This window comes from Sphaeramia orbicularis, chromosome 3, assembly GCF_902148855.1.
Source record: "Sphaeramia orbicularis chromosome 3, fSphaOr1.1, whole genome shotgun sequence".
NCBI classification, from domain to species: domain Eukaryota; kingdom Metazoa; phylum Chordata; class Actinopteri; order Kurtiformes; family Apogonidae; genus Sphaeramia; species Sphaeramia orbicularis.
In genome coordinates this window covers 42,374,791-42,391,942 of record NC_043959.1, presented here as the reverse complement: position 1 = coordinate 42,391,942, position 17,152 = coordinate 42,374,791, and the positions used below count along the sequence as shown (strand labels likewise).

Here is a 17,152-nt window from a genome sequence, read left to right as displayed (position 1 = left end):
CATATATTTTATCAACTAGAAGAAGAACTGAGATAGTTCGCTGCAGAGGGTACAGCTTGCCATAAGGTGTATTTTGCCTCGTTCGGCCTCCATATTGAAGCGAACCCGGAAGTTACTAACAGGGAATCATTTTAACTCGTTTGTAGACTGTCTCCACAGCTGTTTCGGGTTGCTAAAATCCTGCGCAAGATGTTATCCACGATTTACATGCACGACAATGATGCAAACGGGCTCGCTGGCAAATAAAGGAATTCTTGTGTGGTTGCGTTTTGGATAAAAAGACCGCTGTCTGTCGTTGCCCACTATGCGGAGGCTCAGCGACACCGAGGGCCTGTGCGTGGATCGTCTCTAACAGATATTTTATGGAAGCAGAGGCGGCGGAGAGGCTGAGGCTGGGGAGTCTGGACATCAGCTGAGACGTTAGCAAGCTAGCATTCGTGACAGAAACCGTTATAACCAAACGGTGACTTTTCCTTACAACTCCCCTTTAGTCTGACATCATGGCCACGAATGGGAACAGTTTAACGACCGGGATGGGAGAGATCATCCAGCTGAACGTCGGTGGCACAAGGTCAGCTTCGATGGTTGATCGGTGTGCTATGAATGTATATGAGGATATTTTTCATATCAAATCATACCATTGTTATGCCCATGGATATCTTTCTATTTGCACAACTTGGCATAATCCATCTTGTTATAACAGCTCCATCAGTCTTGATTATGTCATACACAGTGAAGTGACCAAATGGTCCTGTAGAACAGTGTTATGACCATGTTCTTGTATGTTTTCAGATTCAGCACTTCCAGACAGACTTTGATGTGGATCCCAGACTCTTTCTTCTCAAGGTTAGTCATACACTTCCCAACCAATGTGTTGTCACAGTAATGCTATCCAGGTTGCATTCAGAAATGTGTATACATATACTTTATGTCTTTGTGCTGGTACACATTTGGTATTAAACACTGGACAGAATGTATCTGCTTAACTACTCTGTTATCAGAGTATATGGACATTAGACATAATTGAAAACTGATGCACTTCATCTAATTGTGTAAATATATCTTATAAATTCCCCTAGAGACATTTTAGGTCTGTTATATCAGACTAGTTAAACTCCATGCAGGAGTAATGTCCAAAACAAGTCTGTGACCTAGTGCTCACATAATGGTGCTACAACACAAATTCATATTACATAATTAATGCCAAGGGATGGTCCATTATCTCATATCTCTCGCTTATCTTTCTTCTGTCATGTTGGTAACAGGAAATGTCAGGAGATTATAACAGTACTCTGCTCTGCGAAGCTGAAAGTCTTTTATGTTGGTTGTATCATTACATCACACATTGTGAATTTGTGTGTACATACATTTTGGGATAAATGTGTTTTTAGTGTGCATCAGCAGACTTTTTTTGTTGAGGTATTTGAGTGTAATTCTAGTATAGGAGTAAACGCTGATGTGAAATACAGGCTAGGGCTGGGCAAATACCAGGGTCTTAACCTACTCAAACACTGAACCGAGCTCACAGTTTGACAACAGCTGACAAAGTATTGCTAAATGCCTGTCCGTCTGTCTACCAGTGCACCTGTCTGTCCACCCGCCTGTCGCTCTGAACCCCCAGCTGTCTGCATATATACACTAAAGTCATTATAACGTCATAGTTCAGACATAAAAACCTTTAAAAGGCAAATATTAACATATGTACATACAGTGACACCCTGTCAACAGATATAATTATTTGTTACTGTGCAAATTGACATGTGGCTGTTTACTACAATCAGTGGTAACATTGCTTGCAAGTAGAAATGAAGAGGAGCTGTTGTTAAGTGAAGCACTGTGTGTGTGTTTGTGTGTGTATGTGTTTCCAGCTTGCTAAGTGGAAGGATATCCACTCTTCGGGATGAAACTGGAGCTGTAAGTACAGCCTTGGTTGTTTCTTTCTCCAAAACTAGGACAGCATCTTCAGGCCAAATCTGACGTCCACAAAGAAATTCCCTTAAAGCTTCCAGCAGAGAGAACATCGCATTTGTTCTGTTATGATGCAATGTAGTGAAATATGCTACATAGCCTTTAGCTGATATGTTAATGTGTAATAAGAATACCAAAGATATGACATGAGACTATGTTAAATAAATCAGGTGGCCTGCAGTCACTGAACCATCATTAAGATGTTGGATGATACACTGTTTTGTGTAGTGCTGCAACTAATGATGATTTTTAGTATTTAAACGTATAAAATGTCACAAAGTAGTCAAAAATCTATTGTAATTCCCCATGGTGATGTTGTCGAATTAGTGAATAATCAGTGAACAATGTAATCAGTATATTTTAATGTAAATCATTGTCACTTATTTTTTGTAAAATGAGTGAAATAACTAATTATCTAATACATTTCAGTTTATCTGTGTTTTTTTTTTAAAATCCACTTGTTTTTGCTTAATAGTAAATAAGCCCTAAATTCCTCTGCTTCCAGATATTTATTGACAGAGACCCTACAGCTTTTGCGCCAATTCTCAATTTCCTTCGAACCAAAGAACTGGATTTGCGGTAAGAAGTTGAGAAAATATCCTTTAATGGTTGTTTTAGGAGTAATATTGTGATGTAACAAGGTCTTACAGAAAAAAAATGTTTCTTATTCTCTTCAGGGGTGTCAACATCAGCATTCTGCGACATGAAGCAGAGTTTTATGGGATAACTCCCTTGGGTATGTTCCTGTGTAGAGTTTGGAAATGGAAGGAAGAGTTAAACTTCTTTGCACGAGGGAAACCTCAACGGACCCCAATTAATAATTCACCTGCTTTGTGTAATAGGCATTACAGTTTTTAGCACCACGTATTGCATATAAACTGAATAGATCTTTATTTTAATAGTTTAAGCGGGGTCACAGTTGAGGTGAAATTACCCCTTAAGTGCCAGATGTTTGACCAGTGTTAAAACCTTAACGTTAGTTCCATGTACTCCAGTGTTGTTTTACTTCCTTTTTCAGTGTTTGAACTTCCCTGCATTGTCTGTGAACTTGAATAGGAAAATTTCCCTTGTGATAACTGATCAGCAGCTTGAACATGCACTGCTCATAACATGAACAATAATACTCCTTTGTTGATACAAAGCAATATCTACACAACACAATATAAACATTCACTCGCAGCTTTTTATGTTTTAAAGTAATCAACACAATTGTATGATTTAACAAAATTTGGTTTTGTTTGTATGTGTGCATGTGGACAGTACGCCGCTTGCTGCTGTGTGAGGAACTGGACCGCTCATCTTGTGGCAGCGTTCTCTTTCATGGTTACCTGCCGCCCCCAGGTAAAGACCATGAACATAATGGCATCTGACCACTAAAGACATAAAGCAGTAGAAACATTCTCATGGAACCTTTGTTGAACCTTTCCTCGTCAGCCATTCCAGCTCGTAAGTGCAGCCCTTCATCAGCAGCCTCGGGCTCCACCTCCGATGAGCGACCAGGTCCAAGTGGAGCTGAGGGTTTCAGCCGTGTCGGTCCCCCTCCTCACCCTTCTCTCTCTGGCTCGCCCGGAACTGACGATGACCACAAACTGGGTGAGCAGATCTGAAAAGATAAACCCCATCCCATCACAAATAGCAGAAACAAGATTCAAGATTACAGAGATTTATTTTCACAGCCACTGGGAAGTACAGGTATTCTGAAAGTCAGCATATGAGCACATAGACAATGAAAAGAGCAACAATACATATAAAAACATACTATATTTTTAATCACAACAGCCTAAATTTAGAGAGTGACTTACCAGTAGAAAGATGTAATGCTATATTCTCTGCTTTTTGCCTTACAGCATCATATTATTGTTGCATGAATACTCCTCGCATCTGTATTTATTTATGTTTGTCACATCTACTGTATGCATGTCTGATCGAGAACATATCTATGATCCTTATGCTTTGTTTACATTCATGTGTCTGTGTGTGAGTGACGGAGTATTAATGTTGGACATAATGTGACCTGACACATGCTGTTAGTACGCTGACTAACAGCACTGAGTCAGATAACACACTTTCACATCAGCCTGTCCTCTGTTGATGATGATAGCAGAGGATGCAGTGACTAGATTAGTCTGGACTGAGCCATTAGTAATGTCTTTTCATATTAAGGAGTGTCTAAGTAAACATTGCCGGATATTATAGTCAACAGTACTTCCACTGTAAATATCTGTAGAAAAATCTGAATATTAGGTTGAATGTTTGCTTTGTTTGACTGTGTGTATTTATAGGTCCTGTGGTTGACCCAAGGAAAGTATTGATCATAGCGGGACACCACAACTGGATCGTGGCAGCTTACGCACACTTTGTCATCTGCTACAGGTATTACCACAACCATTTCTCATCCACTGTGTCATGGATAAAGGGTGGCGTTCAATTATTTATGATCCAAATAGAGTATGGAGTCATTATCTACTGTGGATCATATGACTCACTAAATCCTACTGTATCTGTGCCAGTATACAGCTGTCACCTTTGTCTCAGTTTAGTTTCTTTGGATGTGTGTGTGTGTTGTCATTGCAGGATAAAAGAATCTTCTGGATGGCAGCAGGTGTTTTCTTCTCCATACCTTAACTGGACCATTGAACGCATCGCACTGAATGCTAAAGTGGTGGGTGGCCCACATGGAGACAAAGACAAGATGGTGGCAGCTGCCTCTGAAAGCAGCATCATCCTCTGGAGCATCCAAGACGGAGGCAGCGGCAATGAGATAGGTAGAAACAGGGTTCCCAGGGGGTCTTATAAAGTCTTACAAGTCTTGAATTTACAAATCTGCATTTAATACCTTAAAAAAAGTCTTTAAAAGGTATTAAATTTGATATGGTAGGTCTTACATTATGTTGCTGTAAATGTGTTTGCTGTATTGTGTTTAAATGTGTCTGTTAAATGTCCAAACTGCAAAGAAAGTAACGTTAGTCGACTCAGTTCCGCTTGTTCCAACATGACAATTTATGTTGAAATTACGAACCAATTATTGGCACCCAGTGAGAAATGACTCATAATGGTGGGAATCAAGGCGCTAGGATAGATAGATAGATAGATAGATAGATAGATAGATAGATAGATAGATAGATAGATAGATAGATAGATAGATAGATAGATAGATAGATAGATAGATAGATAGATAGATAGATAGATAGATAGATAGATAGATAGATAGATAGATAGATAGATAGATATGACTTTATTGATCCAACTCTGGGGAAATTTCAGTTAAACAGCAGCAGCATACAACAAAAAAGTGCAAAGAAAAAGACGGGTAGGGAAAAAAAAACAAAACAAGTGAGAAATGAAATATAAAAGAAAATGAGAAATTTGGCATTTATATAAATATTTATGTAAATAGAGAATTGGAATTTAAAAAATTAATAGTATTTACATTGTAAATATGTAATATGTAAAAGATTACATTATTAAAATACATTTTCCTAAATTCTAGGAGTCACAACTTTTTGCCTGTATGGTTTGGTATGTAAAATAGGCATTAGATTCTGTTCTAGGTAGTCTTAAAAAGGTCTTAAAAAGTCTTAAATGTAACTTTTGAAAATTTGAAGGGACCCTGTAGAAAAACACCACACTTCTTGGATATTAGAGTTTGGTACAGATAGAAAAATATGTAATTTTACTGTACAACAGGGCTTCACAAATATTTTCAGCTTGAGACTCAAAATATCAATTTAATGTCTATTATTTACAGATAGCAAAGTGTAACCATTGTTAAAACAAACTAAGTGCTCCTATTTTCCTACTGCAGGTGTATTCAGTCTAGGCGTACCTGTGGATGATCTCTTCTTCATCGGGAGCCAGCTGGTGGCAACAAGTCACACAGGGAAGGTGGGGGTGTGGAATGCTGTCACACAGCATTGGCAGGTAGGAGAGCAACTGTGCACATGTGTTGGGTTCAAATGGAGGGGGAGGGGGATTCACTACGTTCCTCAGTACTTTATTTTACTTTGTATTTATTCCACCATCTGTTGGATTATCTACAATACGTGTGATTGTTGACTATAATAGACCTATTGTGAGTTCATTTATTTGTGTTTTAGGTTCAAGACGTGGTCCCCATCACTAGCTGTGACACAGCAGGATCCTTCCTACTATTGGGCTGTAACAATGGCTCTATTTACTACATAGGTATGAACAGAAGTTGAACTATCCTTGTCTGACTTCATTTCTAGATGTTAAGTTAGTGAAATATAATAAAATCACAGTTTTATTTAAAGGATATAGTTGAGGAAATTGTATTTCAGGACACTTTTTGGTGAATTCTTTCACCAAAAAGTCATTTTTGTCAGAGGGAATCACATACAGTACAATACTATACAAGTGGATTCACACTGGATTTGTACTAAATACAAAGGTATTCCCCTCCCCTTTTTCAGACATGCAGAAGTTTCCCCTGAGGATGAAAGACAATGATCTTTTGGTGACAGAGCTTTATCATGACCCATCAAACGATGCCATCACTGCACTATCTGTCTACCTCACACCGAAAACCAGTAAGTGCGCGTGCGCACACACACGCGCACACACATGCACCTCTATAATCCCACTTTCTTATTGCAGAGACACAATAATGCAACAATAGTGTATCATGTCGTCACCCCTGGTTTTTTTTCTCCTCTAAATGTGTAAGATGATACATTTAACAAACTACATTCCTGTATATTAAATACCTGTACTTTGCCCTTACAGTTTGTTAAACAGTTAATTGTACCTGTAATGAAATCACAAAAACACCTACAGTGACAGCCTAAAATCAACTGCCTGATTCTCTTTCTGTGTTTCCTTGAAGGTGTGAGTGGGAACTGGATTGAGATTGCCTATGGGACTAGTAGTGGTGCAGTGAGAGTAATTGTGCAACATCCAGAGACAGTTGGGTCGGGCCCTCAGCTGTTTCAGACGTTCACTGTGCACAGGAGCCCAGTGACAAAGATTATGCTGTCTGAGAAACATCTGGTGTCAGGTGAGGGACAGGAATCATGATCAGAAAAACACAAGCATCAAAATGGTGCATTTGGAAACTGAAATCATTTGGAGTTCTGCCTCTTGTATGTAAAATGTTTTTTTGTGTTTCTATCAGTGTGTGCCGACAACAATCATGTTCGGACGTGGACGGTGACCCGCTTCAGAGGGATGATCTCCACCCAGCCAGGCTCCACTCCTCTGGCCTCCTTCAAAATACTGTCCCTGGAGGAGACAGAGAGCCATGGCAGCTACTGTTCTGGAAATGACATAGGTGAGAGAGGGGGTTTAAGAAGAAAATGAAAAAGGCAAAATTTAGTATGGTTATATTAGTATATTTACAAGGAGGATGTAACTGTGTATAGTAAAGAACTCAGGGTTCAGGACCGCAAATGATGTAACAGACACAGTTTGAACATTTCATTCAGATTCAGTATCGATAAACAAGGTAAGTCCTATTAACTGTGCATCCTACCTACGTGCTTCTATGAAACTGGGTTCATTTTTGTACCTGGCATTTTGCCAGCTGTTTTAGACCCAATAATAAAAGAGAAATTTAGACATATTTCCCCCCAGGATGTAGCTAATGATGATTTCAGATAAATGCAAAAAAATAATACTCTTGCTCTGAACCATCCCAAAATTAATGAATTTTTTCTAAAATACTGGGGCCAAAAATAGGACCAGTACTGGGACATGAAAAGCTACAGAGGTGTCAGTGCATTTTACCTGGACCACATGGCTTGAGAAGGTCTTATACGCCACTAAAAATAAAGACACTGTGTTAAATGTGTCGATCCCAGTGATTTTTCTAATCCAGACATTCAGGTTTTTCATGAATCTCAGTCTCATTCCAGGTTTTGTATGTAACCCATCGTGTCCACTTGAGTTACATGCAGAACCTGCCCAGTTAAACGCATATATATCACAAATGTTTTTGCAACAGCAGTCATTTTGTGGAACAGTATGCCTTGCATAACTAGTTCAATTCCCAAAATGTACCTGTGAGAGAATAAAGAGATATTAAAAAAATAGTAGCATGGAATTTTCATGTCCTTTTTACTGCGTTACATGCAGATTTTTGTATTAAATTTAATGTAAAATAATGTAAAAATGTGTTTTCTCTGTAAAATAGTTTCTCTTTTATCTCAGTAAGTATTTATTTTTAAAATAGACCCAAAGTGCTTCCAAACTTGCTTCATAACATTAGTCTACATCTGGTTTGAATTTTTAGCCCCTCTGTCCTGTTTCTAGGGATCACTTTCATAGAAGCACCCATCTACAAAACACACTATCCCTCTACATATTCACCTCACTCTAGTAATACGCCAGTTTTTTTGAGTTGTCCTGTTAAATCCAGGTTTAGACTGAGGATCTTTTCTACTCCCAGGTCCATTTGGAGAGAGAGACGACCAGCAAGTTTTCATTCAGAAGGTGATCCCCATCACCAACAAACTGTTTGTAAGACTCTCATCTACTGGAAAAAGGTACAATGTCCTCATTTGTCTTTTCCGTTTATCCAGTACAGAGGTTTTTATCTTTCCATGTTACATCTTACTGTGGATTATATTTTTTTTAGGATCTGTGAAGTACAATCAGTGGACGGCACCACCATCACTTGCTTTATGGTACGGGAGTGTGAGGGTTCCAGCCGGATGGGGTCACGGCCTCGGCGTTATCTGTTCACCGGCCACGGCAACGGCAGCATTCAGATGTGGGACTTGACCACCGCCATGGACACGGCGAACAAAGGAGAGGAGAAGAAGAAAGAGGGTGAGGATGCAAGGAAAAAGGGGAAACAGAAAGACAGGAACATGAAGGACAGCTTCACTTGTATTGATGACAGAGGAGAGAAAGAACTGCAGTAATATAATAATCAGTGAGCTGGTTCTGCAATATATGCAAAACACAAGTCAAATGTCCAAGATGAGAAAGTGCAGTGTGTGTTTTCTGTGTTTGATAGATGTTGGTGGACCTACTGAGGAGGAGCTACTTCAGCTGTTGGATCAGTGCGACTTGAGCACCTCTCGCTGTGCCACCCCTAACATAAGCCCCGCCCCCTCTGTGCTGCACCACACGCGCCTACGAGAGTCCTGCTCCAGGTTAGAATGACATAACCACACACACACACACACACACACACACACACACACACACACACACACACACACACACACACTACATGAAAACAGGAAGAAGTGCTGCCTCTACTTCTCCTCTTCCTGCTTCACAGTCAAACACATTTTGCGTTGACATACAAATAACGCCCTGTGTGTCCTTTCACTGCGCCTCCTATATGTGATCACTATAAAGAATGCAACCCAGTGCATCACATACAAGAGGATACAAAGTGAATCTTACCTGTCTGTGCTCTCTTTGGACTCAGCCTCCAGTTACAGGCACAGGAGGCCATTCCAGAGGCTCAGGCTACTTATGGAGCTGTGCGGCCCTACAGAGAGAGTCCACTGCTGGCCCGGGCTCGGAGAACTGAGTCCTTTCACAGCTACCGGTAAAATCATGCTTGGCTGTGCAGTTAAAGTCGACTTTCATCCATATTGTAAATGACATATCTTCACACTTGTCCGCTCTATAAAACTAGTTTGACTTGATCCTTCCCACTTTTTGGTACCAGGTATTTCAATTCTCAGTGTAGACATAGTACCCCTAAATCAGAACTGCACGATTTATCAAAATAAAATGTCAACCTGTGCAATTTTAGAATTGCAAAAGTGTGCAATTTTAAGGTTCAGTGAATGCATGGTGTAATTTTGGTCTCAGTACCATTGTGCAAAATGCAAGATTCTGTCATTTTTTAATTCTGACTCATTGACTACATTATTTAAAATAATCAGTTATCTGTGTATTTTTCATATATACCAAGAACTACAATTATTGTCCACAGGAGTCACATTTTAACATTCTCACCAGACTATGCGGCCTCACCCTCAGTGACATGTTTTTTTTAGTAACACTGCATGAACTTATCATGATGTGGTCTTCATCATGACATATTGCCAGGTATTATCCATGACATGGATAATGAGTCAATGGAGTCAATGAAAAAACAAAAAAGACAAGAAAAAGTGAAGTCAATTTGAGGTAGCTCTATGCAGTGGGAAAAAAGTAGTTTTCACCACTTCTCTCAGACTGATAAAATTAATTCATTGTTGTTGGTAATCTTGCCCATCCATCTCCATCTGTCTTCTATACAGAGACTTTCAGAACTTCAGCCTGAGCCGAGGTGCTCTTGATGGTGCGAGCCAGTCGTTCACCCAGGGTCCTGGTCAGGTGCACGATGGCCGCCGTTCTCTCTGTGACTTTGGTCCAGAAGACAGTGAGAGGCGGGCCTCAACCATGGACATCTGGGCTTGTCGAACCTCCAGTGCAAGTTCTAACATAAACACAGGTGCTTCCGTTGGAGGTTCAGGGATGAAGGCAGAAAGTGGTCAAGAATCTCCACGGCAACCGCCAGATAGCCCTATTGTTGGAGGTGATGTTAGACGAAAAGTGCACCTGCAGCCAGAGGAGGGTGAGGGTGCAGCATCGGGGGGAGATGGGGGGAAGACTGAGGGAGGGGTGAAGAAGAGGGGGGTGCTAGATGGAAGCTTTCTTGGGAGGAAGAGGGCCCCCCCAGTGCCTCACCTCTCCTCCGTCCCATCTGGATCTGAAGGAGGTGGCAGCGACTCGTCAGCCACTGCCTCCCCCTCCCCAACCAAACTGGGCTCCTCCACATCCCCGCGACACAGGAAGCTGGCCCCTGAGCCGTCCAATCAGGACAGCAGCCTGTGACGGTGGGGTGAGCCCGTCCAGTTTTCTTGCAGATGCGTCCTGTGCTGTAGTTGTGTGTAGGACATAACAAGGCCGGGCTACACAGTGGAAAAAGTGTAAGAGATAAATGCAGGAAACTCTAATTTACACTTATCTGCTTTTAGTTCATTCTCTGTCGCCCTGAGCTGTGTTTTTAGAGCTGTGGTTTAGGATGGAAGCGACTAAAGGACCTATTTCATTTCACATAGTAAGCCCCGTAATGATTTAACTAGTCTGTGTCTCAGGATCAAATTATTTTTACTCCGTTTCCTTGATTATAACAACTTTTAGTTAACCTGCACGCTTTCATTAATTTGTGTTTTTTACTTTCGACTACAGAACTGACATAATGAAGCAGTTGTAACATCCCAGCACTAACAAGATGCCATCTCAATCAGAGCAGGAATGCACTTTTTTTTTTCTCTTTTTTAGCCTTTATCACACTTTATCACAAATCTGCTGGGTTCAGCTGGAGCTGCTGCTGTCTCAGCTGTCTACTGGTGTTTGCTTTAGGTTGTCTCAGACTGTTGGTGATGGTAGTGCTTTGAGGCATATGTTTGATAACAGATGTTGAGTCTACATCTTGAGGAACAGGAACAGACATCAGTCTGTTTGGCAAGGTTGTGTATAGCTGGGCCACATAACTGCAGATTAAACTGATCGGCAGCTACTTGAACCCAAGCACACATTTGTACTTTGCTGCAGTCAGAGATACAGTACAGGTTTGTGTTAAACCAACAACACTATAAAACCTTTAGCAACCTGTTTATTCCACAGCTCCATCATGATGTAAAACCTCTGGGTTTGACTGCACTGTGACAGCTATGCAACAGTGAATTTAAGAAGAACAACTGCTATGCTAACTCGTTTCCACATGAAGGATTCAGGGTTCCTACATTGGGGCATTTGGCTTAAATGAATCCTTGTGTGAATATAATCCCACTTGTTAGTGCAACTGTCTAAGATTTAATTTCAGTGAATGGTCAGTTGCATTTCTTCAGTCATTCCAAATCTAATGGTAGCAACATGTGAGACAGTGTATTTGGAAATGCAGTTTACAATATTGTTAATGTGAATTGAAAACATGGCACTGTGTTGGATTTCTTCAATTTCATAGGTTCACACTTTTCCACCAAGATGACACACATTAATTCATCTCCTACATATTTTTGCTGCTCCTTGTGTAAGAAAAAGCTCTTTATTTTATCAAAAAACACATATTTCTCTTCTGATTAAATTTAGCGCTTTTCTCTATATGAATATGTATTTTCAGGCATTTTGTGCCTTTTTCCAGTAGCAGATAGTAGTGAAGAGTCCGATACCAGTGGCAGAGAGGGGAATGACTTGCAACAAATGTCATGACTGGGAATCCAACTGGAGACACTGTGATTCATGGTAGGCGCCCTTAAACACTCAACCACAGGCCTCCCCGAGTTAACCTGATTTTCCAGGAGCAGTGCCTGTGATTATTTATTTCAGTGTTTTGGTTTTTTTTTTGTTTTTTCTACAGTATCATAATATAACTCTAAACTCAGTACAATTACCAACACTACATCACTTTAGTCCAGATTTGACTGTGTCTTGTGTTGTCTTTTGGATGACTTTGGACGTTGCAGTGCCTTATTTAATATCTTTGACAGTTTTCAGCCTGTATGTTGTGTGTTTTAAGGAAAAGGAATCTGACCAAAGGCTTGTGAATTCTGAGCTCTGTCCAGAGCCTCATTATGGACCTGTCCTCTCTGGTTTTACTTGCAATCGTCTTATGATAGCCTATATTTAGACAAATTAGATTTCAGGACTGTGGCAGATCATTGATGAGGTATCACTTGAATTGAAAAGCATTAGATGTTACAGTGTCTGCTGGAAGTGGTAACTGAAATAACTGGAGCATGTCCTTCCTCCTTGCTAGCATGTTTGTTTTATTTTGAGGCAAATCTATCAAAGATTATATACTATGAAGGAAAATAAGCATCTTACCTTTATAATAATAGTTGTGAAGGCTTGAAAAGGACAGTAAAATGGCATCAGCCTTATTGAACATAGTCATTTTCTGCTTCTTCACCGATCCTGTGCGATTGGGGCCAGCACTGGACCTATGGTACGCTAGTATTTTAGAAAGCAAATACTATAAAAAATGGGTAAAATAAAAGGGTAAATACATCTCAATATGCTGTTCTGCAATGGCAATTCTAATTGCTAAATCCCAGCATCTATACAACATTTTAAGTTGTTTATAGCACATTGTTTCACTATGTGGTCCCTGCCTGTACAAAGATGCACATTTTTCTACATGAATTAACAGTATGGAAAATAGACATGCACATTCAAAACAATATCCTATCATGGATGCATTGATGTATGTGATGTTCTGTTGTTACTTAAACTGTTGTTCAATATATAAGGCTTATATTCGTATTTAACTGCATTTGCACTAGCACTATTAAGACTAGTATCAAAGTACCTTGCTGTTGTTTATTTTATATAAAAAAATATAAATTTTAAAATGTATTTATGCACATAACTGTCTGTCCATGTCATGCACATCTGTGTTTATCTGTCATCTCGCAGTTTCTCTCTGGCTATGTTTACATTATATTTCAGCCAGATTCTAGTGAGCTAAAAGAAAAGCATATCTATTGTTCTAACTGCCCTGTATATCATTTTACATTGTCTATGTTAGAAGTGATGCTTTATAGTTTAATACTATTACATACATTGAATTACTTACTCGGTGATTGTTCAACTGTGTGGACAAAAAGCTCTGAACTGGATATTTTTTAGCTGAAAAATTACGGTGAAATGAATTGAATAGCTCCTCATCTATAATATTAAATAATCATGTATGAGAATTATGCTCTTTACAAAATATGCTTCAATGCTTTATTAACCCTTAATGACCTAAACAATCACTGGCGACCACAATCATCTACTGATCTAAAATGTTCATAACCTTTCAATCGCTAATCCTATCAATACATTTATATAATTCGGGTAAAATGCAGTTTCTCACTTTTCAGTGGCATTTGAAATGACCCATTTGAATGTTCAGAGATTCCGTAATGAACGTGGAAACATCGCCATCTTCTGCAACATTGATTCACCAGAAAAACAAATAGTAGTCGGACAAATGACAGCGGTTGTAGATACTTGTTTTTATGTTCAGTTAGTAATATATGTAGATGAAAAAGTCACATTTTTTCTGTTTTGATGTAATAAATTTTGAATTTAGTTTGAGCTTTAATACATATCTACATAATCAGTAAATTGAATGTAGGAAAATACCTGATTTTCACCGAAAAATGCAAAATGCTGAATATTATAATAAATAACGATAAATCACTTAAATGTAGAGAAAAAAAATTATAATTAGGAGGTTGCCACAAACATATTTCGAGGTCTTTAAGGGTTAATATAAAGTTGAACTGATTGGTTGCTCCACTTTCATTAACTTCACTTAAGGTTTCAGAAATGGGTTTGGGATCTGAGATATTTCACCATAAATATCCAGAATGACGAGCTGAATTGAAACAAATGATTTCTTTTACCTTTTTTCTTTGTCAACAAAACTAGACTCAATAAGGAAGAAGAAAATAATTGATTGCGAGGCTGCCAGTCATTGCTGAGTTATTATTGCATGGTTTGTGTGGACAACTTGCCAAAGTGCACGGTTTTTGTTTTGTTTGAGTGTCACAGCGGTGTGTGTATGTGTCTCCCCAGCGCTTTCATTTCACTAACCTTCCTGTTCAGACAGTCTGCTCTCTGAGACGGCGTCTGTCGTCATTGTGATTTATGAGTTTAATAAAACTCTGTGTGTGTTTGTGTGTGTGTGTAGCTCAGGGCCATACTGTCCCTTACAATCACTCCATGAGCTCCCTTTTCACAACCTCTCCCTCCCTCTGTGGCTGACATTAGCTGTGAATGTGGCTGTGAATGTTTTAGAAGTGCCCTTGTCAGACTGGTGTCCTTGAGCGAGGGCACTGTTGTTACTGCCAGTTTGTTAATTTCTAACTCGCCTTGATGTCCCCTTAAGGGACGCAGGAGCAAAACCAAATTACTGCTGCATAGTTTTGATGGAGATACTGGCCCTCTGTGTGAATGTGCCAGTGTGTGTGATAACAAAATCTTGGTGCAGCTGATTACACATCTGTGTTTTACTAACTCAGCAGAAGACGATTCCTAAAATGACTCAGACTGCTGTAACTGGTCTGAGTTTTTGTCAGGAAGAAAGTTTAAGAGGCTTTATTTTTAGGCTTGGGCCACATATTTACATGTAATATTATGGTTTAACTATATTGCGTTCCATTTTAAAGTAATCAAAACATCTATTTTTGTCCTGCTAGTCACACTGTGCACACACACACACACACACACAAATCCTTCAATGTGCAAACCATTTTCCTTTGATAATTCTAATCGTATAGACTAAACTGAGGCGCAACTTGACCGCCTTAACTAAATAAATACTCATGTATTACTATACGAATGCACATGTCCTCCTTTGTCATTGTAATGCTTTTTTGTCCTCTCACATTGGTTTGATGTTCATGGTTGAAACATGAAACTGGTACATTTGTGTGTTTATTTTAAGCTGCTGCTGTTAAGCACTGACATCTCCTCTGTTTGCGATGGAGTAAAACAATATTTACCTGACAAAAGTTGCCTGTGTCTCTTTATTTATCAAATAGGAGATAAATGTCTTACGGCACAAAAAAAGTTTTCTTACCTGATCTCACCTGGATACAAAAGATACTTCATATAATGACTCCTGAACAGTTATTTTTAGCTTTCTAATTTCAGCCTGTTATTCTTACTAGAAAGATTTAGAAGCATTTTTCCAAATGATGCACATGTATGGAAGTAGGAATGTATGTTAATGTTATGCTGTGCTGATGTTTTCTTACTCAAATGCAGTTTTTAACAAAGTTGAATAGATGTGAGCGTCATATCATCTACTGTATGAGACCAGCTGGACGTCATTTGTGTAATGTGGTTTGTCTAAACATTACATGTTAATCTCTTAATATGAAACAAAAGTAAAGAAAATGCCAGAGCAGGAGATTTTTTTTTTTTTCCTTGACCATTGGCCATTATTTATAGTTTACCAAAACACAGTCAATTCATTATCTTTATATAACAATCATACAATAATAATACTGCCAGTAAAAAAAGAAAAGTGTTTGTAACAATACATCAGATTTTGTACACAAAAACATTAAAATGCAACATTACTCAGAAATCTTCTCATAAATGCCATCACTATGATGGTATTTATGACTATATTTTGCTCTAAACCAATAGACTCAATCTGTAGAGTTCAGATATGAACACTTTTTTTCTCTTAAATAAATAATAAAACAAAACAGGACATTACAGAGATACTTGTCATTCTTGAGCTGATTTTGCTCATGATATGCAGATGAAAATTAGGCCACAGACAAACAGCGCTGCTGAACTCCACTAACAGCTAAAACCATGAAAACAAACACAGACACTTAGTTTTACTACACACATAAAACATTGCAAAAGGCATGATTTCTTTAGTCTAACTCATTTTACATTTAAATGGCAGAGTGAACTATTAATCCACAACTGATATGGTACAAAAAAAAAAAAAATCTCAGATTGTGCTTTCAAGTTACATCACATTATCACAATCAGACGGCACATCTGTGATTCCCAGCCACATTTAACACATTAAAAAAACAAGAGTTGGCATTTTTGTCATAGTACAAAACTAACACCAAGGCCATAAATACAACTAGACTACTGCTGCTCATCAAGTGTAATCCTACTAGGCACAATTACATGTTGAAGCAGGAGAACTGACTGAAACATTTAGATTTTCACTGTTTGACTGAATGGTAACAAGTATAAACCTACTGGAGCAGATAACTGTGCATGTTTCAACAAACTAAAAGAGCAGAGGCTGAGCTGTATGTTTGTATTTGGATTCCTATAAAAACTTTGGATTTGACTGAGACTATAACTAATAGAGAACAGTATTTCATTATATATATTTTCCCAAGACATAAATACATTTTCAAGCACTTGATACTGAATCTTTTTCACCTGCCTCCCTCAGACCCCTGCTAACATCTAATGACAGGTGTGATTATTCTACTGCCTTTCTCTGACACTCTAATTTATGACTGTATGCTTTACCCCATCAGACGTCTTTTCTTAAAGGTGAGTGTCGGTGAATGAGGTGTGCTCCTTTTTTCCAGAACTTAAGACCTTGATGGCATCCACAAACTCATCCTCCTCCACATACTGAAAGAAAACACATGATGTGGAGTCAGTGAAAAGGCTGCAACTCAAAAAACAAAGGCAACACAAACATCACTGTTTTGGCAGGAGAAAT

General features: G+C 38.9%; 2 protein-coding genes across 2 annotated transcripts in view; one reads left to right on the top strand and one right to left on the bottom strand.

Annotated features, from left to right (window-relative positions):
- Nucleotides 1-135: 135 nt before the first annotated feature.
- kctd3 (potassium channel tetramerization domain containing 3) lies at nucleotides 136-15,441 on the top strand. The gene is made up of 19 exons (XM_030124853.1): nucleotides 136-571; nucleotides 793-846; nucleotides 1,869-1,914; nucleotides 2,474-2,547; nucleotides 2,646-2,704; nucleotides 3,229-3,309; nucleotides 3,403-3,561; nucleotides 4,251-4,341; nucleotides 4,543-4,733; nucleotides 5,774-5,889; nucleotides 6,066-6,153; nucleotides 6,402-6,518; nucleotides 6,815-6,985; nucleotides 7,103-7,258; nucleotides 8,375-8,471; nucleotides 8,564-8,757; nucleotides 8,948-9,086; nucleotides 9,371-9,493; nucleotides 10,197-15,441. The coding sequence occupies exons 1-19, from the start codon at nucleotides 501-503 to the stop codon at nucleotides 10,771-10,773; spliced, it is 2,604 nt and encodes an 867-aa protein (XP_029980713.1). The 5' UTR covers nucleotides 136-500; the 3' UTR covers nucleotides 10,774-15,441.
- Nucleotides 15,442-15,871: 430 nt separating this feature from the next.
- The window catches only part of ush2a (Usher syndrome 2A (autosomal recessive, mild)), a 229,409-nt gene continuing 228,128 nt past the window's right edge, over nucleotides 15,872-17,152 (bottom strand). The window contains 1 exon segment of the mRNA XM_030161277.1: nucleotides 15,872-17,061. Coding sequence (XP_030017137.1) covers nucleotides 16,972-17,061 — 90 coding nt within the window. The 3' untranslated portion in view covers nucleotides 15,872-16,971.